The sequence below is a fragment of the Arvicola amphibius genome, chromosome 3 (assembly GCF_903992535.2).
Source record: "Arvicola amphibius chromosome 3, mArvAmp1.2, whole genome shotgun sequence".
In the NCBI taxonomy this organism is placed as follows: domain Eukaryota; kingdom Metazoa; phylum Chordata; class Mammalia; order Rodentia; family Cricetidae; genus Arvicola; species Arvicola amphibius.
The window spans coordinates 52908472-52935745 of record NC_052049.1 but is presented as its reverse complement, the minus strand read 5'-3'; the positions used below and the strand labels follow the sequence as shown (position 1 = coordinate 52935745).

The 27274-nt window shown below is 40.1% G+C and overlaps 1 protein-coding gene across 1 annotated transcript in view; it reads left to right on the top strand.

The window, feature by feature from the left end:
• The first annotated feature begins 303 nt into the window (after positions 1 to 303).
• Tbca (tubulin folding cofactor A) overlaps positions 304 to 27274 on the top strand; it is a 53520-nt gene continuing 26549 nt past the window's right edge. Inside the window, exon 1 of the mRNA XM_038323938.2 lies at positions 304 to 412. Coding sequence (XP_038179866.1) covers positions 360 to 412 — 53 coding nt within the window. The 5' untranslated portion in view covers positions 304 to 359. The remainder of the gene's footprint in view (positions 413 to 27274) is intronic.

Sequence of the window (27274 nt, the reverse complement as noted above, 5' to 3'; positions counted from 1 at the left end):
AGTTTCTGGGTCACACTGTCCATTAAGCTGATAATCATCCCCAATTTCTCAGGAACAGAAAGTTTCTTAACTCAGGTTGTGAAAACTGGAAAAATAAAACTGCAACCTGTGTTCAAACCAAGTGGACTGTCTAAGCACAGACTGGGTAGGGAGGAACAGGTGGTAGGAGCCCTGGGAGCCCCTTCAGAATTGGGCATGGCAGCCTACAAACAGAAATCCCAGGCTCGGGCTAGAAGGCGCGGTGGGCGGGCTCCAGGTTGCGCATGCGCACACCCACTCCACCACGCCCACTCCACCGCCGCTTCTGCGCCGGCGCGCCGTGCAGCCCCGCCCCTCCTCCTTGCGGCGCTCTAGGGACCATGGCCGATCCTCGCGTGAGACAGATCAAGATCAAGACAGGCGTGGTGAAGCGGTAAGGAGCGGCCCGGGGCGCTGCGGCCTATGCCCGCTCTTCTCTCCTCACCGCCCAGGAGGTCCGGCGGAGCGTAGGCCCGCGGCCGGGCGCGACGTTCGGGCCTCGGCAGGCGGGACTCGAGGGGCCGCACATGCCTGGGCCGGCGCTGGCTGGGAGCCGCCCTCGCCGCTGGCCCGGCCACCCTCTGTGCGGGGCTCGGGGCGACCCCGGCGCTGGCTCGGCGGCCCTCTGTGCGGGCCTCGGAGCCTGCCTCGGCTCCTGTGGGCCTGGGGGAGGAGGGTGGCCAGCGGCTGGACGGCCTTGGCCTGCGCGCTCCGGGCGGCGGCTCGCTGAACTTGGCTGTAAGGAGGCGGAGTCCAACCTGGTCTGGCCTCAGGTGGCCTTGAGAGCGCTCAAGTTTAGGGGACGCAGAAAGCACGGCCCGCACCCAGAAGAGACGGTGGGGAGCCCGGTGCTCCGACTTGGCCGACTCCCAGACTTTGGGAACTGGGGCGTGAACTTGGAGCACCTCAGCAAACTTCTTCCCTGCAGCTCGCCGCAGAGCTGTGGGGTGCTGCCTTCCCGGAGTGGGCCAATCTGGTGCTTCGCCTTGATTTTCCGACCGCTAGGACAGACTTGAGTGCTCATTAGAACTAGTTTTGTTCGGATCCAAGGCCGATCAAACTGGGAAGCATTCCAAGAGAAAAGCTACCCAGCCTTCTTACGAAGCAGGTCATTCTGCAGTGGGAATGAATAGCTTTTTCCTCTTGGCCCTCTTCTTCGCTGTTTATTGATATTCCCATCAGAGGGAGGACAGGCTGGAAAGGCCAGTCACTTCTTGAGATACTGCCCCTGAGTTTCAGTACTTCGCACTGTACTTCAGAAGCTTTAATTACGAAGGCAGCTAGGAGATGCCGTGAATGGTAGGGAAATTAATGCGCAGCTGGCTCTGAGTTGTGGCTGACTTCAAATTTTTATTTTTATTTTTTTTATTCTTTTTGGTTGTTAGAGACAGGGTTTCTCTGTGTAGCCCTGGCTGTCCTGGAACTTGCGCTGTAGGCCAGGCTGGCCTCGAACTCACAGAGATCCTCTTGCCTCTCTGCCTTCCAAGTGCTGGGATTGAAGGCGTGCATCACCACCGCCTGGCTTGACTTCAAATCTTGATTCTGCCATTGAGTTTATGTATTCTGCAACATATTACATTGCATTGTGACTCTTTTACTGAACTTGTGAGATAGAGTCTAAATTCCCCAAGGATTCAGTTATTGAAAGAAATGCCCGCTCTGCTGTTTGATACAGCATGTGGCAAGTAAATAGTGGGCTGGTGTTGTGGATACACCATCAACGTTTCGTGATCAGGAGCATGTTTAACGAAGATTACAAAGCCTGAAATGTATCTAAAGTTATACATCACGTTAGTAGCCGAGCAAGCCAATGAAACAAGGTTTACAACTGGAATGCTGTGGTAGAGCATTAGAATTTGAGATAACAGGAGGGGAATATGAGATCTATAACCCTGAATACTAATAATCCACACCATCTGTCAGCCCACAGTTCTGCTGTCTTTAACTGGACTTTTTGGCAATATTATTTACCTTAGCATATTTTTTGTTTGTCAGAAAAGAACCAGAGTGTGTAAGAGAATGCTTTAAAGTAGATATCATGAAAAATGGTTTATAATGTTTTCCCATTAATTGATACATCCTCGATCCTTATCATCTTCGTGGTCTGCATACCATTCTATAAGTTTATTCAGTTTAAGTAATTATGTCCTTAAAATATATACGCTAGAGAGCTGTCATTTAAGTAAGAACTAAGTTCACAGATTTCTCAGATACCTGTACAAACTGCCTAGAAATAGTTTTGTTTGCTGTCTAACAGGGCGTTACCAAAGTTTAATTTTGGTATTCATATTTCAGTAAATTCGTAATTTTTATGAAACTTTTTCATAATTTACCATATTCTGGACTTGTTTATATAGATTAATGAAAATATGTATCATACACATTTCTTTCATGGCTCTTTTGTTGACATTTTGCTGTAGCATTTCCTCTTGCATACTTTAAAACTAGGACATATACTTTTAAACTTGGAATTTGTATTTCTGTTTTTTTTTTTGGGGGGGGGGGGTTTTGGTTTTTCGAGACAGGGTTTCCCTGTAGTTTCTAGAGCCTGTCCTGGAACTAGCTCTTGTAGACCAGGCTGGCCTCGAACTCAGAGATCAGCCTGCCTCTGCCTCCCGAGTGCTGGGATTAAGGGCATGTGCCACCACCGCCCGGCTGTATTTCTGTTTTTGACTTGCTGTATAAAGTCTACATCCATAAATATTACTTCCTTATTTTTCCTGAGAACTCATTTTACTGTGATTCTATCTTCTGTGTTAATGATACTGAGTAGGAATTCTGCATTTTATCTCACACAAAGGAGAGCATGGATAAGGCAGATCAGAAAATAGTTTTTCGGGAAGAATTATCACAGGCCTTCTGTATATGTTTACACTTTTGTAATAAAAAGCATTTAGAAGATAAGCTGTTTCCCTCTTTAAATTTTGTTTCAAAGACTTCTTAACTTCATGATTCAAGAATGTTCTTGGTTTTGTGAAAGGAATTCCTGCTCATTAGGTTTGTTGTATTTTAAAATTGCGTTTATTTACTTTGTGTATGAGAGGGAGGCATTTGTGCCTCAGCACAGGTGTGAAGGTCAGAGGAAGGTTTCAGTTCACTCTCTCTTTCTGCCATGTGGGACCTGAAGACCAAACTTAGGTGGCCAGACCTGACAGCAAGCCTCTCTTTATCTGCTGAGATATCCCATCAGTCCTGAACATTTTGTTTTATTAAAGATTAGTCTCAAAACCAGCTTCTGTGCCCAACTCTTTCTAAGCAGTTGTTCATTTCCTGTAATTCCATTTTTTTTTTCAGAAGACATAAGCTATATTGGAAGAAGTGGTTAAAAGTCATCATTCATAACCCCAGTTTGTTTTTCCTTTGAAAGTTGAGAGCCACTAAAATTTATATTCTAGGTGTTTGTCCTAGAGTTCATTGTGGATAGATGATACGGTGAAAGTTAGGAAATCTGCTACCGCACTTGTGACTCAGAAGTCTCCAATGTGGCTGAGAGTTAAGGGGTATGGAAACAGGTAGTTAAAAAAAGGTGGTGGTGGTGGAGATAATGCAACGAGTAGAAGATGGCCATCTGGTCATCGTGGCAAAATGGAAATCAGTCTAATGAGCTATAGCCTAGCCTGTATTTTAAGTGGAACTAAAAGTGATTTTAAGGGGTAGTATTTTAGCTGCTGTCTTAGTTACTGTTCTGTTGCTGTGAAGAGACACACAACAGCTTAGAAAAGAAAGGACTTAGTTGGGACTTTGTTTTATAGTTTCAGAGGGTGCGTCTGTGACCGTCCTGTTGGTAGCATGGCAGCAGGTAGACTGGAATGGTGCTAGAGCAGTAGCTGGAGGCTTAAATCCAGAGACTGGGCCTGCTGTGGGCTTGTGAAACCTCAAAGTCTACCCACTGACATGCCCTCAAATAGCTCCACTGATTAGGGATCAAACATGCAGATCTACGCACGCAGGGGGTCCGTTCTCATTCAAACCAACACAAGTGGAAAATAGTAAGAGCTTCACAGAGCTCTCATCCCAGAGAAATGTTACCTGTACACTTACAAGTCAGAGGAGAGAACAGGTCACTAGGAGCAGGAAGAGTACTTGCTAAGAGTTAAGGGTGTTGAATAGCAGTGAGGCCGACCTGGTCCTGAGCCTCTGATGAAGAGTGCTCCTTAAGTAGGCCCTCTCAGTTGCAAGGATTTTTCTTTTTAGGATTAATTTTGGCTGTGAAAATAGACATGTGCACTAGATAGGGATAATTAAGTGACATTTCTCTAAGCAATCCACTTTGTTAACACGTGAGTTAGTATAGATTGACCACCCCAATGGGAAAGTCTGAAATTCAAAATTCTTAGAAATCCAAAACTTTTTGGGGGGTGCTGATGTGACATTGAACATGTTCAGATTTTGGAGCACTTCAATTTTGGAATTACGGATGCTATTCAGCTGCTAAAGTTTATACAAACCTTCCAAAATCCAAAATCTGAAAAACTCTGAAATTTAAAACACATTTGGTCCAGGCATTTCAGTTAAGTTATCCATGGACACTAGTGGGCATTGTTGGTAGATTGGATCCATGTAGTTACTTTTTGTTGATAAGCAATACTACCAAAAGCGACTTAAGTAGGACAGAGTTTATTTCATCTTTTAACTTCCAGGTAACAGTCTCACACTGAGGGAAGCCAAGGCAGGAACTGAAGCAGAAACCATGGAAGACCGCTGCTTACTGCTTTCTTTCCAGGGCTTATACAGTCTACTTTCATATACAGCCCAGGGCCACTTCTCCAGAGTGGCACTGCTCAGGGCTTCCTGAGTGACTCTAATGTGTCCAGTTGATAAAAAACTCATTAGCACAGACAGTCTGGCTGGCTCTTTTTAAAAGATTTATACTTTCCACCACCACCACCCCTCCCAGATAACTAGATTTACAGGTATCTGTGATGTGTCACAGATAGTCTGGCTACTCCTACAAGGAATGATCAAATAATGTTCCCAGTTTTCTTCCTCAGTACAGATCTGTGAAATTACTATCATCTGGTGTCTGTCCATTGATATATAAGTGGCATCAGTTGTACTAATTTTCTTGGACTGGCGTTTCCTTGTTAACCAAGGTTTTCTGTCCTGCCTGGTCCTGCAGCCGATAAGTCCCAAAGAATCACACAGAGGTCTACATTAGTTATAAACTTATTGGCCCATTATCTCAGGCTTCTTATTAACTAATTCTTATAACTTACATTAGCTCATAATGCTTGTCTGAGTTAGCCACGTGGCTTGGTACCTTTTTCCGCAAGGCAGTCTCGTCTTGCTTCCTCTGAGGCTGGGTCACAACTGCAGAGTCAAACTTCCTCTTCCCAGAATTCTCGTTGCCACGCCTCTACTTCCTGCCTGGCTACTGGCCAATCAGTATTTATTTGAAATGCAAGTAACAGGGTACAGACCATTGTCCCACAGCATTTCCTGCGATGTGGAACACTCAGTTAAAACTGGAGACATCCTAGATAAACTAAGATGATTGGTCATCTTCTGTGTACCTAGCTCCTGTATCTCTATTTTATATATGCTCTAATTTATTTGGAGGCTGTTGGTGGTACAGCTATATACTGTCAATCTGTATACAGCAGGCCTTAATGTTAAGTATGTGACATAAATACATATCCTTGCCATACTAGCTTTTTTTCTGTATTAGTTATTTAAAAAATAATTCACTAGAGTAGAATCTGGACTTGTTTTCTTGACTCTGTATGTCAAGATGTTAGCTAAGGGACTTTTGTCTACTCTACATTTCTAAGTAGAATTTGTGTTTATAAAATAAGTTACTAGACATGTAGTAAATTCAAGAAATTCTAAAAGGAAAAAAATGTTTTAATCCATTTAATTTAAAAGGTGACTTTTGACTTTAAAGCCAACTTTTAGTAATGCGAGATAAGCTAGCCCACTGGTGAGTAAACTAATTGATTAAAAATACTTTATTAAATATATCTTTTTATAACCATTTTAGATCTGTAATAGCTTAAAATCCAGTGTGAACTTAGAATGTTAAAGTATTAGAAATCTCACTGACATTGCCCCATAGTTTTCCTCTGATTAAATGAAAGTGACACCAGTAGATTAGGATGAGGCTGGGGCAACTCACACTGCAGTCGTGTTGCCTTGACTTTAACAGTCTTTAACACTCTTGTTTAAATGTAGCTGACACACCATAATTACAAATCTACAAGCCTTGATTATAGAATTTTACATCAGGAGCCTGTGGGAACATTATATTGATTTTTTTTAAATAATGTATTGTTCCCAAACTGTGTCATCTTTCCAAGTTTGGATATACCTACATTTATGGTATAAAAATGTGTTGTCTATATACATACATGATGTATTACATAGCGGGAACTGGAAACAAAATGTAAGTAAAACCTTTATTTAGTTTAATATATATTATGGTGGCATAAAGAGTGAAAAGGATCATAGGTCGACAGGAAGGTTTTCTTCCTAAGCTCTGGCTTCTGGAACAGTTCCTGTATTAAAGTGATGACGAATGGGAGTGTGACCGGCATAGTGTGGGAAGGTTAAAGACAGCTTGTGGATGACCCTGGAAGCTTTGCTAGCTTCTCTTTCCCCTTTACTCTTCTGTACCACACCTCTTTGGTTGGAGTTAAAGTTAACCAGAATGGACAGTGTTTTACTTTACAATGTATCTAACTTCTTTTGGAAGTTTTGTAATCCGTTCTCCAAAGTCGTAGTCAGAGGCAATGTCAAAATGGAATGCAGGTGGTCAGCTCGTCATATGCTTCTGCCAGCTAGCTGGCGAGCAGGAGCTGTGTACCCTGCAGCCATATGTCTCTGCAAGCTGGGAAGGGAAAGCCAGGGCCACTCGTGATCATCATTTTTCCAAATCAGAATATGTTCTGCAAATTGGGTTGGAAAGTGAAAACTCTCTCTCTCTCTCTCTCTCTCTCTCTCTCTCTCTCTCTCTCTCTCTCTCTCTCTCTCTCTCAGATGCTTGCTCATTCCCTCCCTTTTGTATCTGTGCACAGGGTACATACATAACTATATCTATCTATAATGCATGTTTTTACCCTGCGTGTTATTTGGTAGAAATGTTGAGACTCTAGCAAGGTTGCACATTTCTAGAATATAGATAATTAATGTGTGACCTTTCTAGTCTGGTTTGTCGTTTCTAACAGCACATCTATAGAACATGATAACGTCTTGTTAGGATGCTGTCACGTACCTAGAGAGCTCTGAAATTTTTTCATGATTTTGTCATGGGAGTGGCTGATTCACAGAGCACTTTATTTAGCAGCCTCTCAGAATTTCTGTCTTTGAAGCATCTGATACAGTGTTAAAAAATAATAGTACTCAAACTTCTGTGCAATGAACAAATGAATGACATTTCCCTTAAGCTTTTGAGCTTGTGGTAATCAATAATTGAAAGCCACTGAAACAATGGTATTACTGTATAATAATTGCTGTAGTTATTTCTCCTTGTGGGAGTTAAGCAGACAGATCCCCAGATTCCAGTCACCATATATCACATCTGTGACCTTAGGAAAGTTACTCAGCCTTTGAAAGCCCCATATTTCTTAGTTGAAAAATGGAATTTACAGTAGTATCTTTTTCATGTTGTTATTAAGAAAATAAAATGTGAATCACTTAGCTCAGATGTCTGATGTGTAGCAAATGATCAGTATATGTTAACTACTGTCCTTGACATCCATCTTGGTGTATGCTGTGGTAACAAAGAAATCTGAGATGAGGAGATTTACAAATAATAGAAATGTATTTTCACAGGAGACCCAGGCTCTCCTTTTTAACATCAAGGTGGTACTTTGAGTGCTTTGGAAAGAAGAGCAAGGAAAGGCCCAGCCCTATGTGAAACCTCCTTATAGGATCCCTTTACAAGAGAAGAGCCTTCATCACTTGATCAACTTCTGAAGGTCCCATTTCTTTTTTTTTTTGTTATCCACATATATTGCACAGCTATAGTAAACATGCATTAAAAACATAGTAAAAATGTGATATTGGAATAAAGATAGGCATGTGCAAATGAAACAAAATAGCAAGTACAGAAAAAAATTTATGTATATACAATCAACTGATGTTTGACAAGGGCTTGGTCTACAGAATAGGGAAAGGACCATAGGTTAAACAAAATGGCATGGGAAAATAAGCTACACACACACACACACACACACAAAGTTAAATTGCACCATTCTCTTACATCACACACAAAAGAAACTCAAATGGATTAAAGATTTAACTGTCAGACCTCAAATTTTAAAACTCCTGGAAGAAAATATAGGGAAGCAGCTTCTCTCTCTCTCTCTCTCTCTCTCTCTCTCTCTCTCTCTTTCTCTCTCTCTCTCTCTCTCTCTCTCTCTCTCTCTCATTGTGAATACACAAATGTATGAGGATGGGCACACCTATGCATGCATGTGTGGAGGCCAGGGGCTGACATTAGGTGTCTTCCTCTACTGTGTGCTCCATCTTGTTTTTTGAGAGAGGGTCTCTTACTGAACCTGGAACTTACCAGGTGGCTGGCCAGTGAGCTCCCAGTATCTTCCTGGCTCTGCCTCCCTGTTCTGGGGTTATAAAGCACATATTATCATGCCTTACTTTCTGTGTGGGTACTCAGGATCTGAGCTCAGTTTCTCAAGCTTGAGCATCAAGTGCTCTTCACTACTGACCCATGTCCTTAGCCCTAATGGAACACTTTTATAGCATTAGCTTGTGTAATGCTTTCATAAGACTGACTCTAAAACACCAATGAAATCTAAATCAACAAGGGGTACTGTATCAAGCTAAATCTACATAACAAACAAACAAATGAAAAAGGAAGACAAATTATGGAAGGAGAAATCATTTGCAAATTATTTAGCCAATAAAAATGTAAACCAATAGGAGACACTCCTACTACCTAACAGCAAGAAAACAATGACAGCAGCAACAACAAACCTCCACATTACAGAAGGCAATCTACAAAGTCCAACATATATATGAAAGTGCCCGAAATCACAGGCCATTATTGAAATGCAAATCAAAACAATACCTCTTACATGGAAGAATGGCAGTTATAAAACAAATGAGAAAAAAAAATCACAGCAGCAAATCCCAAAGAAGGGAAACACAAAATAACATCACCAACACTGAAAACTAAAATAACAGGAGGTAACAATAATACTTGCATTGGTGATTTTTTTTTAACAGGAATTTTGGAAGGACATAAATGAGCCATTGTAGCAGCATTGCGAGAACACATAAACACTGAGTAGAAGACTTAAGGGTGACTGGCCCTGGGTCCCAGGACAAACCCAGAACTTGATTTTTTTTTTAAACTGTGATAAGATCTTGTTTTTTAGTTACTTGATCAATATCTGACTGGCCTTGGAGAAGGGAAGAATGTGGGATTTACATGTTTAAGTGGTTTCTGGGGCTGTGTGATGGTGTCTTCCCATTAATTGTTGAGGTGGTGATTCTCTGGTTCCAAACCCCAGCAAAATCCTTCTCCTTTTAATAGAACAAACACCATCTAGCAATGCTATTAACACCCGAGGCAAAACCAGTTATATGTATTCTTTTCTATGCTTAAGTTTATTGTAGTGACAGGTATTTTAGAATTTTAGAGAACATTAGTTTCCAGGACCCATTTGTGGTTTATAAGTGTTAGAAGATATCCGTATACTTGTTTAATTTTTAATTTATTATTGTATATGCACATGTATTTGAGAGAGGTCAGGACAACTTTATGAAGTTCTTTCTTTCCTTCCACTTTGAGGTCACTAAGCTTCCTTGGTAAGCATGTTTAGTTGCCCTACCATCTTGTGTTCCAGGGTGAGGGCCTGCTTGTTTGTCCCGGCCACCCGGCCAGCTTACACCTGAAATAACCACACAGAAAATGTATTAATTAAAACACTGCTTGGCCCATTAGCTTTAATTTCTTATTGGCTAACTCTTACATTAATTAAACCCATTTCTATTAATCTGTATATCGCCACATGGCAGTGGCTCACCGGAAAAGATTCGGCACGTCTGTCCCTGGTAGCTCCATGGTGTCTCTCTCACTCTGCTTTCTTCCTCCCAGCAATCAGTTCTGTCTTCTTCACCTACCTAAGTTCTGCCCTATCAAAAGGCCAAGGCAGCTTCTTTATTCATTAACCAATGAAAGCAACACATAGACAGAAGGACCTCCTACACCAATCTTGCACTGTTCCTGTAGTTTTAATGCTAGATTATAGTGTTGACAGATCCTCCTCAGTGTTTTGTTTTTAACTAAATGCTTTGGTTATTGAGACACTTGTACCACAGAAATATTTTATGCCTCTCGATGTGTACATCTATGTGTATTTGTGTGCATGTGCTCATATATATTCATGTTCTAACCTGACCCATTGCAAACCTTTGTTTGTAAAGGATAAGCAAATAAACATTAATGTAACAGTAAATATTCTCAGTTTCTAAATAATACGGTTATACTTTTAATAAAAAGATAATCTCAAATTACCGTGCTGTACTGTACTCCATAATGCCTTTGAAACTGTAAGTCCACGGAAGTGCATTTAAAATAACATGGTATAATTTTCTTATCTAACGTTAAATTCTAAGCTCTGTATTATGTTAAAATATATGAAGGAAATTTTTTAAAGGCTGAGCAGTTCTCTACATTTTAGGAGTCAAAGAGATAGTGTCTACTGGTTTCCATAAAATAGGTTTTATTTGCCAGCTTAACTAAGTGGTAGAAACTAGAAAAAAAGTTCATGTGGCAGGTCCAGTTCAGCAGTCTGGAACTTTTTACTTTGTAACTTAAACGTAGAAGACTTAGAAATGGAGAAATGAGAGAAACTGGCTATAAGAAACAGCTTCTCTTAAATATTCATTCTTCAGGGTGACATGATATAAAATATAACATCGAGGATTTACTTAAAACCTAGCAACCTTAAACATTGTTTTAATGTTATAAATGCTAATACAGAATATTTAAAATTATTTCTCTAGGAGATAGGTTTTATAGTTTGTATGGAATTAGTAAGAACACTGTCCCCACACTGCCTCTGAGTCTAGTTAAATGAGGTTTGTATCTGGGTGTTTATGTTTGTGCCTGCCTTCATGATGCCAAGTTACCCTTATAAATAGTCCTGCTCTTCTAGGTTTAAAAGATTGTAAGTTAGAAAGATTGTTCATTTGATGAGGTCACTTCTGTGTAAGCCCAAGGACCTGAGTTTAGACTCCTTCATCAATGCAAAAAGTATGCACTGCTACATGTGCTTGTAATCCCAGTGCCAGTGAGGTGGAGACAGTAGACTCTGAGGCTTGTGGCCAGCCCTCGTAGCTGAAAACAGTAAATTGCAGATTCAGTGAGAGATGCTATCTCAGATATGGTTGAAGCCCAGCAGTGGTGGTGCACGCCTTTAATCCCAGCACTCGGAGACAGGCAGGTGGATCTCAGTGAGTTTGAGGGCAGCCTGGTCTACAGAGTTTCAACATAGCCAGGCTACACAAAGAACCCCCCCCCCCCTTTTTTTTGAAAAACCAAAAAAAAAAAAAAAAAGAAAGAAAAAAGGATATGGTTGAGAGCTATAGAGGAAGACAATGCAACATGAACATCTTATCTCCACACAAAGCACCCACCATTCACATGTGACCACATGATATTCTGTGTACAAGCACAGTTATTTCTTAATCTTTATTTTTGCCACATAATATGCATGACTATTATGGAGCACAGTTTAGTATTTCAATGCATATATAGTAAGCAACTCATGTTAGTTGGTGTACCGCAAATACCATTTTTGGGGGGGAGCATTCAAAATCTTACTTATTTTAAAATGTCACTAAATATTATACGTTGTTACTTACTTTTAAAGTTTTAGGTGACGACCAAAAACTGTCTATAGTAATTGTGTACCAGGTACTGTTTGAGTACATGTATATACTACATAATATTTAAACCTGGGTGTTTTATCCTTTCTATGAGCCTGTTGAGATGTACAGTGCACTATTGCCATCCGTAGTCAGTCTGCTGTGCAGTAGCACACGACAGCTACTCATGCCGGTGTCACTGTAACTTAGTGCCATTGCTACAGACTGTTACTGCTCTTCTTAAAGAATAAGAATAGTGGGGTTGGGACTGCAGAGATGGCAGTAACACAGTGAGAGAAAGACCCTTTCCTTGTGTTACAAAGAATTGCAGTTTTCAGAAACAACATTCCACTCCTTATAGTGCTCATTACTAAGCCAGTGATTTTCAGTGTGCTCAATGGATCCCTTTGAGTTCCTAAGCCTCTTTCAGGGTATCTGTAAAGTAGAAGTTATTTGTGTAGAAATGCAGGACACATTAAAATGCTTTATGTGAGCATTTATATATTACGATTATGCCATGAGTACTTACCAACTGAACTGTCTTCCCAGCCTTTGTTTTTTCTTTTGGAAAGTGAATTAAATATATCTTAATTTTTCCTAATATTAAAAATAAATGCCAAAATATTTCTTACATTTTCTGTTTTAATTTCTGATGCAGTCATTACTAACAGATTTATATAAACCACACCTCTGTATGGTCTTTTTTTTTAATGTAAAAGTATTTTGGAATTCAAGAGTTTGAGAACTGTTGCACTAGTTCAATAAGCAACCATCATCCTGAGCTCAGCCTTCATGGTTCTAACCATAGCATTTTAGGCAGGAGCCGAGGAATTTTAGATTTTACAAGTCCTGTGTAATGACTTTTCATGTGTTCCTCTAAAAACACGGAAGTACATTGTACAATTTCATGAGTTCCCACTGCTCAAGACAATTATTCATATAAAACCAAGGTACATAGAATGCCATCCAATATACTTTCTATTTTCTTTCTTTTGGTTTTTTGAGGCAGGGTTTTTCTTTGTAGCCCTGGCTGTCTTGGAACTCTCTCTGTAGACCAGGATGGACTCAAACTCACAGAGATCCTCCTGTCTCTGCCTCCCAAGTGCTGGGATTAAAGGCATGCATCACTACACTGCCAGGCCCAATATGCTCTTTTACTCAGTGTGTGTGTGTGTGTGTGTGTGTGTGCGCGCCATGGTGCATAGGTGAAGGTCAGGACAGCTTTCAAGGGTCAGTTCTCTCCTCCTGCCCTGTGGGTTCCAGGGCTGGAATTTAGGTCATCATTCTTGGGAACAAGCTCCTTACCCACTGATCCATCGCATAGGCATGAAACAGAATTTTAATTTGGAGTGAATAGCAGTGACTCTTGAAGGACGGAAAACAAAGTTTTAAATTTTTTGTTAATTTGAACTATATTATTTAGCAATATTAGTAACACAAACCTACTACTTAACATGAGAACAGAAATAAAAAACTAATTTTGTATTACTCTCCCACCTGAAATAACTATTTTTAGTCTTATGCTTATTATTATCTTCTTTTGTTTACTATACCTACCATTCATATATTACTAAAATATATGTTAATTCTAGTTAATTTCTACGGGTAAGAAGGGTATCTTTGGGAACTTCTTTTTCATCATCATCTTAAATTTTTTATTGATTATTTGGGAATCTCACATAATACGCCCAGATCACACTCACTCCCCAATCTTCCCATATCTGCTCCCCTCCTCTGTGACTTCTACCTCCCCCGAGGGAAAAGCAGGATCATTTTGTGCTGCCCATATATTCACTGGAGCATGGTTAGAGTCCCAGTGGCCAGGCCCCTGAGGGGGAATGAGCCTTTCTCCATCTGCATCCGTGCCAAAAGTCATCCACTGTGGAGAGGTGTGGTGGCTGGAGCCAGGTCTGCCTTGCCGGTGCCACTGCCTGTAGCACAGCAGGACCAGCTCTCTAGCGCGCGCGCGCACACACACACACACACACACACACACACACACACACACACGGCTTCAGGCTCCAGCCCAGACTACGTACAACTCTTATGGGCTTTGGTGGTAACATCAACCTGGCTGTTGGCTGTATCAGGAACATTAACTGACTCATGGCCCTTAGAGGCTGCATGACCAGGAGCTTCGATATGGCCTGGTGTGGTTACATATGTCACATCAGCATGGCGCTGGATGCAGCAAAGCCTGAGGACATCACCAAGGCATCAGGCAGAGGCACAGACTGCATGTGTCTACATGGGTCTCAGGTTTCATCAAGGCCTGGGTCAGCAGGCAGCATGAACCACTGATGGTATCATGGGCCTTCGAAGAGGTCCGATCCAGTGAACCTTCCCTCATCTCTGGCCTTCGTTGTTGCCCAGAGCCAGAGGCTCCTGTGGCCAGGTTCTGGGGCTGAATCTGCGTCTGCTTAAGCTTCAGGCTGATGTACACCGTCCACTGGCCCTGCTGGGCGACGGCAGCAGGTAGCGCTCAGGCCTGTCCATCTGTGACTGTCATCACAGCTCCAGTTCTGCTGCTCTCCAAAGCGCTCGCCACTGAGGACTACCCAGCTCATGATCTCTGAGCTTGGGAGTCCAGCAGACTTCCACCCTGATTTTTCTGTTTTATCATTTTGCATTTTTGTGGTTGTGGGGATCAAATGCAGGGATTTTATGCCTGCCAGACAATCAGTAATTATGAACTATATTTCTAGCCTTGAACTTTAGTTTTTAAACAATGCATTGTGATAGCCAAATGTTAGCCATTTGTTATATTTGAAAATAAACGAGCTATTAGACATTAGTGATCATACTTGGGAGAATTTGCATATGTATTGCTTTAGTTACTAGAAGATTCATTTTATCTTTTCCCCTTTAATGAAATTTTGGAAAGTAATAAGCCAGGCATAATGGTGGCCTATAATCCCAATTTATGGAATTTAATAAAAAATAGACACATGAGCCCAGGAGTTCAAGAGCAGCCTGAGAAACATGAGAACTCATTTCAAAAAATAAGAAAGAACAAAAATCATAAAAACTAATTAGACATGTAGGTATACTGGACAATTTAAATTGACTTACTTCTGAATATAATCCTGAAAGAAACATGACTGCCAAAGTATCCTTCTGGCCAAATAGAATAGGAAAGCAGCAGATAAAACTTTAAAAGACCAATAGCACCTTGCTAGCACATTGCTAATAAGGACTAATAGGTACTTAAACTGATGGAAGTGATTCAGACAACAACACATTAACCCCCTACTGTGCCCTGTTTTAAGCTGTTAATAGGCATTAGCCTTTTAGAGAGTGACTAGCACTTTCATATTCATTTCCTAAGCCTTTGGTACATCAGTGAACTGTGAGAGCCGCTTGCTGGGTCTGCTTCTTCTGTCTTGTATGTCTTCCAGAATGCTTGGAAGACTGCTACCTGCTGTACATTTAGAATCCATGCGCTCTTACTGTTCTTAGTGCCCTTTGAATTAGGTTGACTTTGCATGCTTTTGATTGATTGCTGTAAGTTTTGTGTAGAGGTTACACGAGGAATAAAGCAGATTTGTTTTTCTCTGGTAGAGAGAATGCTGCATGTAGTGAAAGTAGTGGTTCTTAGAGTTGATTTTTAAAAAATTGCTGTACTGTAGTAAAGCCATAGGTTTTTTCAGTATTTTTCAGATTTATATGAAATTTTTAAGTAATTGATTTTCCCCAGAAATGAATCAAGTAATTGAAAAATATGGCCTGTGAATATATATGTATATGAGGAGAGTTTTAAAAATGTAATTTTCTTAAAAATACTGTAAGTGACCTTTAATGCCAATTCTCTGTGAGTTAGAATACCATCTTGAATTTTTATTTATGTGCACTCTTTTTATAGTACTTTAAAATAGATGATTTATGTTTTCATAATATTTCCAAATGTAATGCTAATAGAGAATTAGGACCAGCAAGATGCCTCAGCAGGTAAGGGTCTTGTTGTCAGTCTGACATCTCATTTCTAGCCCTGGAGCCCATGTGGCTGTGGAAGGAGAGAGCAGACTTCGGTAAGTTGTCCTCTTAGTTTCACGTGGACCCTGGAGCTCACATGCATGCAAACACATACCAAATAATTCTACAAAGTTTAGAACAAAGAATTAGCTGAATTTTAAAAACAATTATATCTTGAAGAAACTGACTATAAGTAAATGATAAATATGTTGGCTGGATTAAATGATAATGTGATGTGTGAGTTGAATAAATTTAGACATTACTAAACATTTGGGAGCTTTGATAATTCATTTGTTCTAAGTATTTAAATCTCTTTGTCTTGTTCCATCCTCTTGGCTGACTTTACTCATATGATATCTGCCCTTACACGTCACACCTGTGAAAGTGTGACCTCCCAAGGACAACCTCTACCTCCCTCCCTAGCTCACACTTGTAGACAGCAGGCCTATGGAAGACTCCAAGTCTGTTTGCTTCTGTAGTTCTCTCTTCATGGTCATTGTCTTTCACAAACATGGTTCTTCCTCTCCTTTTACTCAACAGAAACTGCTCTAAAGTATGTGTGCAAGGCTTGATATCAAGACTTGATTGCTGGAGATTCCTTTAAGATTGTTATTGGATTTTTCTCTCCTGCTGAACCAGGATGACTAGTCTTGATTTCCTATTCGAGCCCACATTGAATATAATCCAGATCAGCTTTCTGGAAGCAGTAGGTCTCCTCCATTCTCCACCCACCCTCACTTCCAGCTTCCAGGATGAGGAGTTCTGCTTCCATATTCTTAAGATCAACACCTAATCTGTGTCTATGATCAAGTGCAACTTTGTGCAAGAAATGAAGCTCTGTGTACAGAATACTTTTCTGATGTTTCTTACACGTATTCAAAACCAGTAAACACAGAAAAAATCTCAGCAAAAACCTAAAAAATGAAGAAAGTGTTCATGTGTACAGATTGTTATTGTGACCACTAAGTTAACAACTGAAAGATAGGATTGGCCATAGTCATAATTTAACTTTTTATTTTTTGAGACAAGGTTTCATGAAAACATGTGAGATGTGGGCTAGGCTTGTCTGGAATTTGGTATTTAGTGAAAGATGGATGGCCTTGAACTTGTGGTTCTCCTGGTTTATGCAGTGGTAGAGTTCAAGTCCAGGACTTTGTGATAACTTTGGCATGCACGCTTCCAAGTGAGTTACATCCCTGGTCCTAGTGTTTGACTCAGTTAAGGTAATGATTAACGTTGAAGTTAGTATGGAGCTTGAATTTGTTTAAAATTTTGGTTAGGATTAATCTTTGGATTATAATCAAATATAGAATATTAACAGTCACTATTTCAGAATAGATATATTCATTAATGTTGAAACTTTTTTTCTATATTGGAACAATTCAATTCCTCAGTTGAATGGCCTACTTGGTTACAGTTTCATAATTCTGAAATAACTGAAACAATAAAATACATTTTTGTTTGTTTTTAAATAATTTTGAAGTATCCTTTTGTAGACAGTGTAACCCAGCCTGACCTTGGAATCTCAGTTACCCTAATGCTGAGCTTCTTGTTTGCTGAGATTAGATGTATGAGCCACCACGCCTAGCTCAATGAAATGTGTCTTGAGTAGTGTGGTAGTTTGAATGAAAATGGTTCCATAGGCTCATAGGGAGTGTCACTAGTTAGGAGGTGTGGCCTTGTTGGAGGAAGCTGTTATTGGGGGAGGAGCTCTGAGTCTCAGATGCTTTAGCCAGGCTCAGTGTGGCAGTCTTTTCCCACTACCTGCAGATCCGGATGTAGAACTCCCAACTACCTCTTAAGCACCGTGTCTACCTACATGCCACCATGCTTCCCACCATGATGACAGTGGACTAAACCTCTGAACTGTAAGCCAGTCCCAATTAAACATTTCCTTTATATGAGTTGTCATGGTCATGGTGTTTCTTCACCACAATAGAAACCCTAAGACAAGTAGCAAGTTTGAAGTGTGTCTGAAGACTGAAACACCCTGTTGGGAACGAAATGAGTGAAAATGCTTGTCTCTTTGTATGAAGTGTGCTACTGTAGGAGCAGAGGTAATCAGTACATTTGAAGACTTCTAAAGTTAATCCCCTCCTCAGCAGCGAGTGTGCAGAAGCTCATCTTTCTTACAGAGTTAAGCTTCCACCGCAGCCTTGAAAAATCTGTCTGTCTTCCCAAGGGAAAAATATTTTCCAAGAGAACAATTTTGAACAGTTTGGGTGGGAAAGAAGTGAGATGAGAACTAGTGCCTCCCCACTGGCTGCTAATGGCACTGCCTGTCTAGACTGTGGTGCAGCCCTGGAGCCTGGAGGTTGCTTCAGTGGATTTATTTCAGCAGCTGTTTATTGACCATCTACTCGTGGAGGACGCTGCGAGTGCTGACTGCTGTTCACCAGAGCTTTCTTGTTCAGTTTTTGCCAGCAGTGACTCTCCATCCCCCAACGCCAGCACCATTTCTTACTTGATAGGGCAGTCATACAGTCTGTTTAACACACAACATGGTATGTCCTGTTCTAGTCCATGTTTGTATTTATTGTGAAAACTCAGAATGAATTCTTCCCTCTTATGGCTGCAACTGTAAAATCAGTGATTGTTAGCTATTTAGTAATGCTTTATAATTAAACTAAATTTGTGACCCAGAATTAACTTCAGTACAAAACCAGTATTCAGATTTGCAAATAATAAGTAACAATTCTTTGAATTACAAGTAAGTAATGTATATCACTTTGAAACCAAGTGATGACAACAACTCAGAAAAGTTAGTCATGTATCGCTTTTATAAATTATTGAATACCCATGTTTTTCACATCTAAATCTCTCTTCGCACCATTTCCTGCTTCTTTTGTTTTGGCAGCATAAATAGGGATTGGAACAACAGTTCCAGCATTAGTAATATCTGTTGAGCCTTCATCCGTTGTGATTACTTATATAAAATAATTGTAGTGAAGAAATTGAGTTTAATTTGCTTAAAGGCTGAAAGTGGTAGAACCGGGATGAGAGCACTCTGAGAGACATGTTATCCTGGGTGTACCATCTTGTACTCTGACAAATTCAAATTTGTAAGGGATGGAATTGGTTGTGATGAAGTTATTGGTTGTAGAAAAAAAGATTGGAACATTGTGTTTCTAGAAGCCCATTTAGAGAAACTCAGAAGTCTTGCAGCTCAGGAGTAAATTCTTTGTGAGCAGAAAGCTAAAGATGGTTGTATAACCTTGGAATCCCAGTATTCAAGAGTCTAAAGTAAGATGTTCAAGAATTCAAGGCCAGCTTGGACTGAGTGCTATATGTTCAAAAACCTTATAGCAACACTCTAGTCAGAGGAGGAGAGAAATTGGATATAGCTAGTTACCAGGTTCACTCACCATGATGGTGTCTTGAATACCATCTTCTCAACTCAATCTAGATTTTTACACACACAATTTTGGGGAAAAAACGTTCCCTAATAGCCCTAACCCAACCCCCATTTAGTATGTGTTTTAGTAAAACATCATGTTTTTCCTAAAGGTCAGTAATTTACTAAAACAATTGTAGCTTGTAGAACATTTTGTAGGTTTTTGTCATGTATTGTTTAGGTAACTGGGTTTCTAGTTGTAAAAATCTTTTAGTGTTTCCTTTTGCTTTTTCTGTGGGTTTCCTCCCTGCTCAAGGAGTCTTTTACTTGCTACTGTGGTTCAAATGAAGGGAAAAAATTGAGATGTGACCACATAAAACACAGTTAGCCTCCAGTTTCTGTTAACTGTCTGTGTGGAGGGACAGTGCTGGGGTGCATCTGGAACTTGAAACACTGAATTTTAAAAGCTCAGTGGTATTGAAGATTGGCAGGAAGAGTCAAAAATAACTGTTTTCAGTAGAGCAATATATTTCAGACTGTTTTGATCCAAACCAGAGTACGAAATACGTTTTCTGTTGTATTGTGGTGGAGCACTAACGCAGACACGTGTACAGTTGAAGCAGAATTTGATGGAACATTGTTTTCTATCCGTGGTACTCTCTGGCATTTCATATGCCAGCTGTTCTGTTCTCTTCCTGTCAAACAGTGCAAGTCTGAGGCAAGAGGATTGCTGTGAACTTAAGGCCACTCCAGACTACATAATGAGTATAAAGCCAGCTTGAAGGGGATGCCTAGTGAATCTCTGTCTCAAAAAAAACAAAACAAACAACAACAACAAGGCAAAACAAAACATAAAAACCCCTAAAACCAAACAAACAGACCCAGTTGTGTTGGCAGCCCACTAAGTAGATTTCACAAAGGTTCTCACCAGAGGCTACCTGGCCAGTTTAACCCAGAAGCCAGTCAGCTGGGAGCTAATGGCTAGAGAATGGTGTTACTAAAAGATACTCAACATTTATTATGTGTGCAGCATTGGATCAGTAAACACCTATAATTATATTCACTCCCGTGTAGTATGATTGCCTTCCTGTTTTATGTGGAAACTAGGTTTAGAGAGGCCAGTAACACATTTAAAGTTACATAGATAGCAAAAGTCACACCTAGGATTTGAAGCCATGGAAATTAGTCTTATGATACAATGCCCATTTATCTTCTACTAAATCACTTTGTCTCCCAAGTAATATTGCAGTGTACATGTTAAACTTAGAAGAGAATTAGTGACATTTAGCTGCCATTAGAACTTTATAGTGGAAAATAACAATAAAAAGCCCCATTAAATGTGAGTTGAGATCGGCATAAACATCGACAAACAGTTAAATAGTGATAGATTGTATTGGCTTTCCAGAGAGCTTTAAGTCTTCATGCCTCTGCTCATCTACGAGGTGGAGGTAATCTCCTTTAGGCTGAGATATATGGGATTTCCTTGTTGTAAGGTAAATGAAATGTTGAGGGGCTTTACTACTGCACCAGAGCAGATAATAAGGCAATTAGAACTGTTAAATTGATGAAACACCAGACTGGGATGGATTATATCACGTTTTACAAAGAATGCAGGATTTTTACAGCAACTTTTGAGACCTAAAGAGGAAAGATGCCTCATTAAAGAGAAGAGAAATTGATAGTTAAACTTGAAGAGCAGATTAATTGGCCTGAGCAATCCTACTTTTAAGCATTGTTGGACCAGCTTTAGAATATTTTATCAGCTTTGTAAATAAGTGGAAAATTATCAGTCTGTGCTGATCATTTAATTTCCTTTGTTAATAAAATAAACTTAAGATATTTTTCTTCCTTTTCACTTTTCGAGCTGTAGCATATGGTAAGTATCATCTAGTTCAACCCCTTTATGAATGAATAATGAAGCTGAGTGCTGCAGACGTGAAGCCCCTTCCCCAGATCAGCTGAGATGCTGTCAAGGGTTAGAGTGAACTGCTGGCCTCCGTTGGTGTCACTTGCATCTGACCTGAGTAGGAGCGTTGATAAATGCCTTTATAGATAAACTGGCCTGATAGGCTCTTGTTTTAGCAGGGAGTGGGCGGCTTGCTTTTTTCAAGCCAAAGCTTGTTTCTGAAGTCTTGACACCTATAGTGTGGTGCTGTCTGTGGTGTAGGCATGTGGGAGACTACTGGGTCACATTACCTTTTCCCTATTTTCACATAAGGTTTTCAGGAATGACTACGATGGTGGGAAAATGGTTTACTTAGAAACTTAATTTTTTTTGCTTTATTATTTTTTAAAAACTTACTAATCAGTAAAAACATCATACACCAAAGCTAACCAAACCCCAAATCACTGCTGAAATATATGCAATTAGAATAGTGATTTGGAATGGTAATTGTGGAGCTTCATACTAAAATTTGCATGTCCATTATCAGATACATTTTATGGACTCATTTACCACCAAACCCAAAATTCTGTCTGTCCTATTCAGCTTTAAAGAAAAACAAAATTTAAAAAAATTTCAAGAAAATCGGTGGACTTAGAATGTATTTTGTTTGTGTATACACACACATATATAATATGTATATAATGTATATAAAGGTACATATGAGTATAGTATAACATAAAAGAACAAGGAAGGTTAACTATTAGGGGGTGAGGAAAGACTAAATGCAGGTATGGATATTAATTATGAAAGAGAGCACAAAACGTTTCTCTAGTTCTAATTCTATGATGTATTTTTAAATTTTATTATTTCCAAGATGGAATCTCCCTGTGTAGCTTAGATTGGCCTGGATCTTGCTGTGTTGGTCTTCCAGTCTTGCTAGGAACTTTGAATCCTGCTTCCTCAGCCTTCTGAGGTGGAACTATAGGTGTGACACACCACACCTACCTTTAGTATTCCTTTAGCAAAATTTTGGGGTATTAGTCTCATGTTTTACCAAAAGTCTTTTCTAGGGTCTAGAAACTTAATCTGTATCTATTATGTACATCTTTGTTTAAGCAGGCACAATTTTGTTATGTCTGTTACTGAATGCTAGGTCTCTCATATTCATCATCTATGTAATTTGAAATATAGTTGCTTAGAATGACTAATAAATAAAGCTATACTTAAGAAAATAAATACCTAATTTTCATGAAAGTAATTGATAGTGCTAGAAAATTCAAGTTAGTTATAAATGTGGACTAACAGCAGTTGAGTCATAACAGAGTTAATGGTAGCATTATGTAAAAATTAGGGGTCATGCTTTGCAAAGAGCATAGGTGTTAAGGTTTTTGGCAAAGTCATATTAATGACCAGTTCAAGAAAATCCACAAAGGATGATAGGTTGTAATTAGGACAGAGAACTGAAAGAGCAAGAGTGGTGCAGCTTCCATAGCAGCAGGCGTGGGGACTGCTAAGTCTACCGGCAGGAGGCCAAGGCAGGAGGAGGTGAGCTCCAGAGCACTGTGGACTGTAATCTAGCAAGCTCCAGGCCAGCCTAAGCTACGTAGCCGCACCCTGTCTAAAATCTTTTTTTTAAAATATTTATTTATTTACTTATTATGTATACAATATTCTGTCTGTGTGTATGCCTGCACGCCAGAAGAGGGCACCAGACCCCATTAGAGATGGTTGTGAGCCACCATGTGGTTTCTGGGAATCGAACTCAGGACCTTTGGAAGAGCAGGCAATGCTCTTAACCTCTGAGCCATCTCTCCAGCCCCCCTGTCTAAAATCTTAAAGGGGTGGGGGGAAGAAGCAGAAGGGGATTGAGATGTGATTGAGAGGAGTGGGTAGAATAGAGCAGATTTTGGTATTAAACATGTTCTATATTCTAGTTTGGCATTTGTCAGTCTGGATGAGAATTGGGCAGCGACACACTTAATAGCCTAGTGTTTGTTTACCATGTGATCATTGTGTATCTGTGCAAAATGCCAGCCAAGTTTTTCATACTATGTAAAATCTAGATATATGATCTCACCAGCCGTGAATACCAGTTGCTTACAGAGTGTATTTTAATCAAGAGAGATCCTAAACTAGGAGCTTTGTGGTCATTCGCTGCAGAGGAACTCCTGTTCTAGAGGGTAATATTTCAGACCTCCCACTTGGCAGGCAGCTTCCATTTTTTTCTGCAGGAGTACTTTAAGGTGTCTGGGGCTGAAACGCCATTGGTGGAGTGCTTGCTTAGTATTCATGCAGCCCAGCACTCGGGAAGGGAGGCAGGAGGATCAGAAGTTCGGGGTCATCCTCTGCTTCATAGTGAGCCCAGCCTGGCTTACACAAGACCCTGTCTCAGAAATAACTTTAAGGAGAAAGGATTCTATTAATTCCATAATTGCCAACAACATTCTTCAGAAATTCTTTCTAGCAATTACTACTTAACGTACAGAAGTTTTTCCTATAAAACTAGAACAAAGTTGTTAATTGTCTTCATAACACCATTAAAATAATATATGTTTTGAGAGGCCCTATGTTACCCACATAGATATCTGCTATAAAAATAAGGTTGATAGATTAGACTCTGTAAACACTATAAAATAAAATTTCTCTAAAGAAAGGGTAGAAATGAGGAAAGGGGGTAAGAAAGCAAAGTGAAAAGATAAATAGCAAATTGGAAAAAGTACCATCTAAGATAAATAAAAAAGTAGAATATACACAAAAGAATGCTCAGTATTCCACATAAAATGCAAGGGGTAAAGAAGAAATTCATACACAATTAAGTAGAACTAAGTAACATGAAATAGTAATAGTAGCACCGATATGTACTAAGTATGGTTGTAAACATTTTGATAGATACAGAATGATAGAAAATACATGCTTTAGTGGGGGAAATGGGGGTACTAAATGGTTAAGTAACTTTAAAATAGAACCAGGGTTCAAATTTCAACAATAGACTCTAAAGACTATTATATCTTATGAAGAATAAAACAAATGCAAATAAGGCTACTATATGCCTCTACAACAGACAGGCATAGTCTGTCTAGGCATAGCCGCTCTGCTTGGCCGTATGAAGACTCATCTGGGGCGTCCAGTGAGATGCTGCTTGGGTAAAGCACGCGGCACCACTGAGTAAAGCACAAAGGCAGGGCCAGGGAAGGAGGATTGTGACATTCAAGGCCTGCTTCTTAGATTCCGAGGTGCGGAGAAAGCCGTTGTCTCGACAACAAACAATAAAAGACCACCGTATAGTCACTTCAAATACCTTTTATAGGGCTTTGTTACAGGTTAAGGCTGGCTTTCAAGGGCCTTTACAACTGGTTGCATGACACTGTACTTCAGTCACCCTAAAAGAAGGATTGAAGTTGTTTTCTTCCTGGTGCACGTCTTGGCACATGGTACACACCTTATACTAAGTCCTGCTGTCCATGACGGCTGTAAACTGCTGTCTGGAAATACTAAATGAAGTTCCAGAAAAAATAATTTGTAAGTTTTACATTGTGTACTATTCAGATAGAATGATGGACTCTTCTGATGTTCCTCCTGCGTTGCCAAGAAGACACAAGCCATCCCTCTCCAGAGAGTCTGTGCTACATACACACTTATCTGCCCCTTACTCAGTAGTCATTTCAGTATCAGTATCACCCGTGTTTGTGTTCAGGCAACACTTATTAAGAATAAGGCCATAGCCGGGCGGTGGTGGCGCACGCCTTTAATCCCAGCACTCGGGAGGCAGAGGCAGGCAGATCTCTGTGAGCTCAAGGCCAGCCTGGTCTACAAGAGCTAGTTCCAGGACAGGCTTTAAAAAAGCTGCAGAGAAACCCTGTCTCGAAAAACCAAAAAAGAAAAAAAAAGAATAAGGCCATAGGTAAAAATAGTGACAATTTAGATATATTGAAGAAAACTATAAAGTGCTTCTTTTAAGTAAAAAGATAAAAATTCAAAAAAATTCAAAATAAGGAAAGAAAACCTAAGATCCACATAAGAATAAATTTTCTGTTCATAAAGCCATAAAGTGGGGGGGGGGGGAATCAACAGCAATTTTGTTATGGAAAAGCAACATATGTGGTTGAGTTGTGTAGGCATATTGTGACATCACTGGAGTTTCTGATGGATGGGTGGATGGATGGATGGGTGGGTGGGTGGGTGGGTGGATGGAGGGGTGGGTGAGTGGGTGAGTGGGTGGGTGGATGGGTGAGACAGTGGAGAGGTTCCAAGACTTGCACATTTTGGCTCTGCCTTACTGGGAACCATAGGTCATTTGAATTTAAGCTGTTTAAAATATTAGTGCTCCACAAAAATGTCTGTAAGAAGTGATGCTGAGTTTATATTAGCATCTGCGTGAATTACAGGGCCTGTCATGACAAGATCACAGTTTGGCTTAAAAGCTGCTCGATTTTAGTCACATGTCTAGAGGCTAAGTCCAAAATCGGGTGTCAGCAGGTTCATGATCCTTTGAACACTTTAGAGAACCTTTGCTTGGCTTTTCTAGCCTCCGGTGGTTGCCAGTAATGCTTAAGTTCCTCCCCTTGCCTTCTATGTGGTCGCCTTCCTTTGCATCTCTCCTCTTCCGTTAACAGCAGTTGCTGTATAGATATTTCAGTGAGGCTTAACCTCATCGTAACTAGTTTTATCTGTAACTTAGTGGCAAAGTACTTGTTTAGAAAATGAGACCTTGAATTCAAGCTCCAGTATAGCATGGCAAGAATCCCCCCTTCCTCCACCCACCCAGTATTAGAAACATTAAAAAAAAGTCCTATTCTTTCACATTTTACTCTTTTTAAAAGAACACATTAGCTGGGCATAGTTTTTCATAGTTTTTAATCTCAACACTGGGGGTGGTGGGCAGAAGCAGGTGGATTTGTGAGTTGGAGGACAGCCAGGGCCACACTGAGAAACCTGGTTGGAGAGGGAGAGGGAGGGAGAGAGAGGGAGGGTGGAGGGGAAGAGAGGGAGGTGGAGGAGGAGAGAGGGAGAGAGAGAGAACGAACATTATTTCAGCTTAACTATTATGACAAAGTAATACAAATATTGCTACCAAAATTAAGGATATGTTAAAATTAAAATATTGCCAGGGAATCTAGGAATAAGATTTAATTTAAGAGGATAAGATAAAAGCAGCATTTAGTGAACTATAATTAAGGTGCACAAAAACTCATTTAGAAGAATGAGTGCTAGGTTTATACAGCAGGACTATAGCTGATTAACTGATTTCTACAAAAAAGAATGTGTGAGCTTGAAGGAAGGTTGATGATGCAGCCACAGAGTAGGTAAAATTGCATAGCAAGTGTCTGCTTTATCTGTTTGTGCTCTGCCCAGGATATATGCTTTTGAATATTCTTTTTATATTTGTAAGATCATATTATCCCGTTTGTATAAATCAGAAATTATTGAAGTTTACATTTTAGTAGTGTCGGTTTATTTTTTCCTTTCAAAAGGTATGTTTTGTAGACCCAAGCATAATGCAGAAAGCAGTGAACAAGAGCCACAGAGCTTCAGAATCACCTCCCTGGTCCAGAAAAGGCAAAACTCCTTTATGAAGGGAGTAGTCTACTTCCCTGGTTCCATGTTTACCACCCAACTTTCATAAGTGTTTCAATCAATTACAAGAGAGCCATCTGGCATAATGGAAAATACTTTTTCAGTGAGGTATGGGACTTCTCTTTGTGTGTGACAGACTTTTCATTTTCTTATAAATCATCCTCAGTTATGCTACCCTTCCCATACGATTCTTGTAAGCCCCAGCAGCCAAGGAAGGAAGGGCTTTCCTGTGAGGTCCTTTAGTAGCTTACCTCCTGATGTTTGCAGTGAACACACTCAGTGTTTATCAGCTCCCTGGAAATTCATCCTTTGTTACTTGAATTCTTATTATATTTTCTTTTAAAGAGACAATATAGCCTTTTTTCTTAATACTCAGGTTCATTGTCTTGTATTTATATAAACAAAATGTAACTTCCCTGTGGGGAGCATCTAATTATTGAGACTTGTTTCCCCTTTCCTATCTTTGCCTAGGATAGAATCAAGTCAGTCATGGTGATTGTAGACCTACTTACTCCTAAGGCTAATGGAAGAAACTGCCTTGAGCCCAGCAGTCTGAAGTCAGGCAGAACCACACAGACTCCATCCCAAACAAATCATAGAAACACATTTAAAATGAGAAACCAAGATTAATACTTACAGAGGAGGCCTTTATAAGT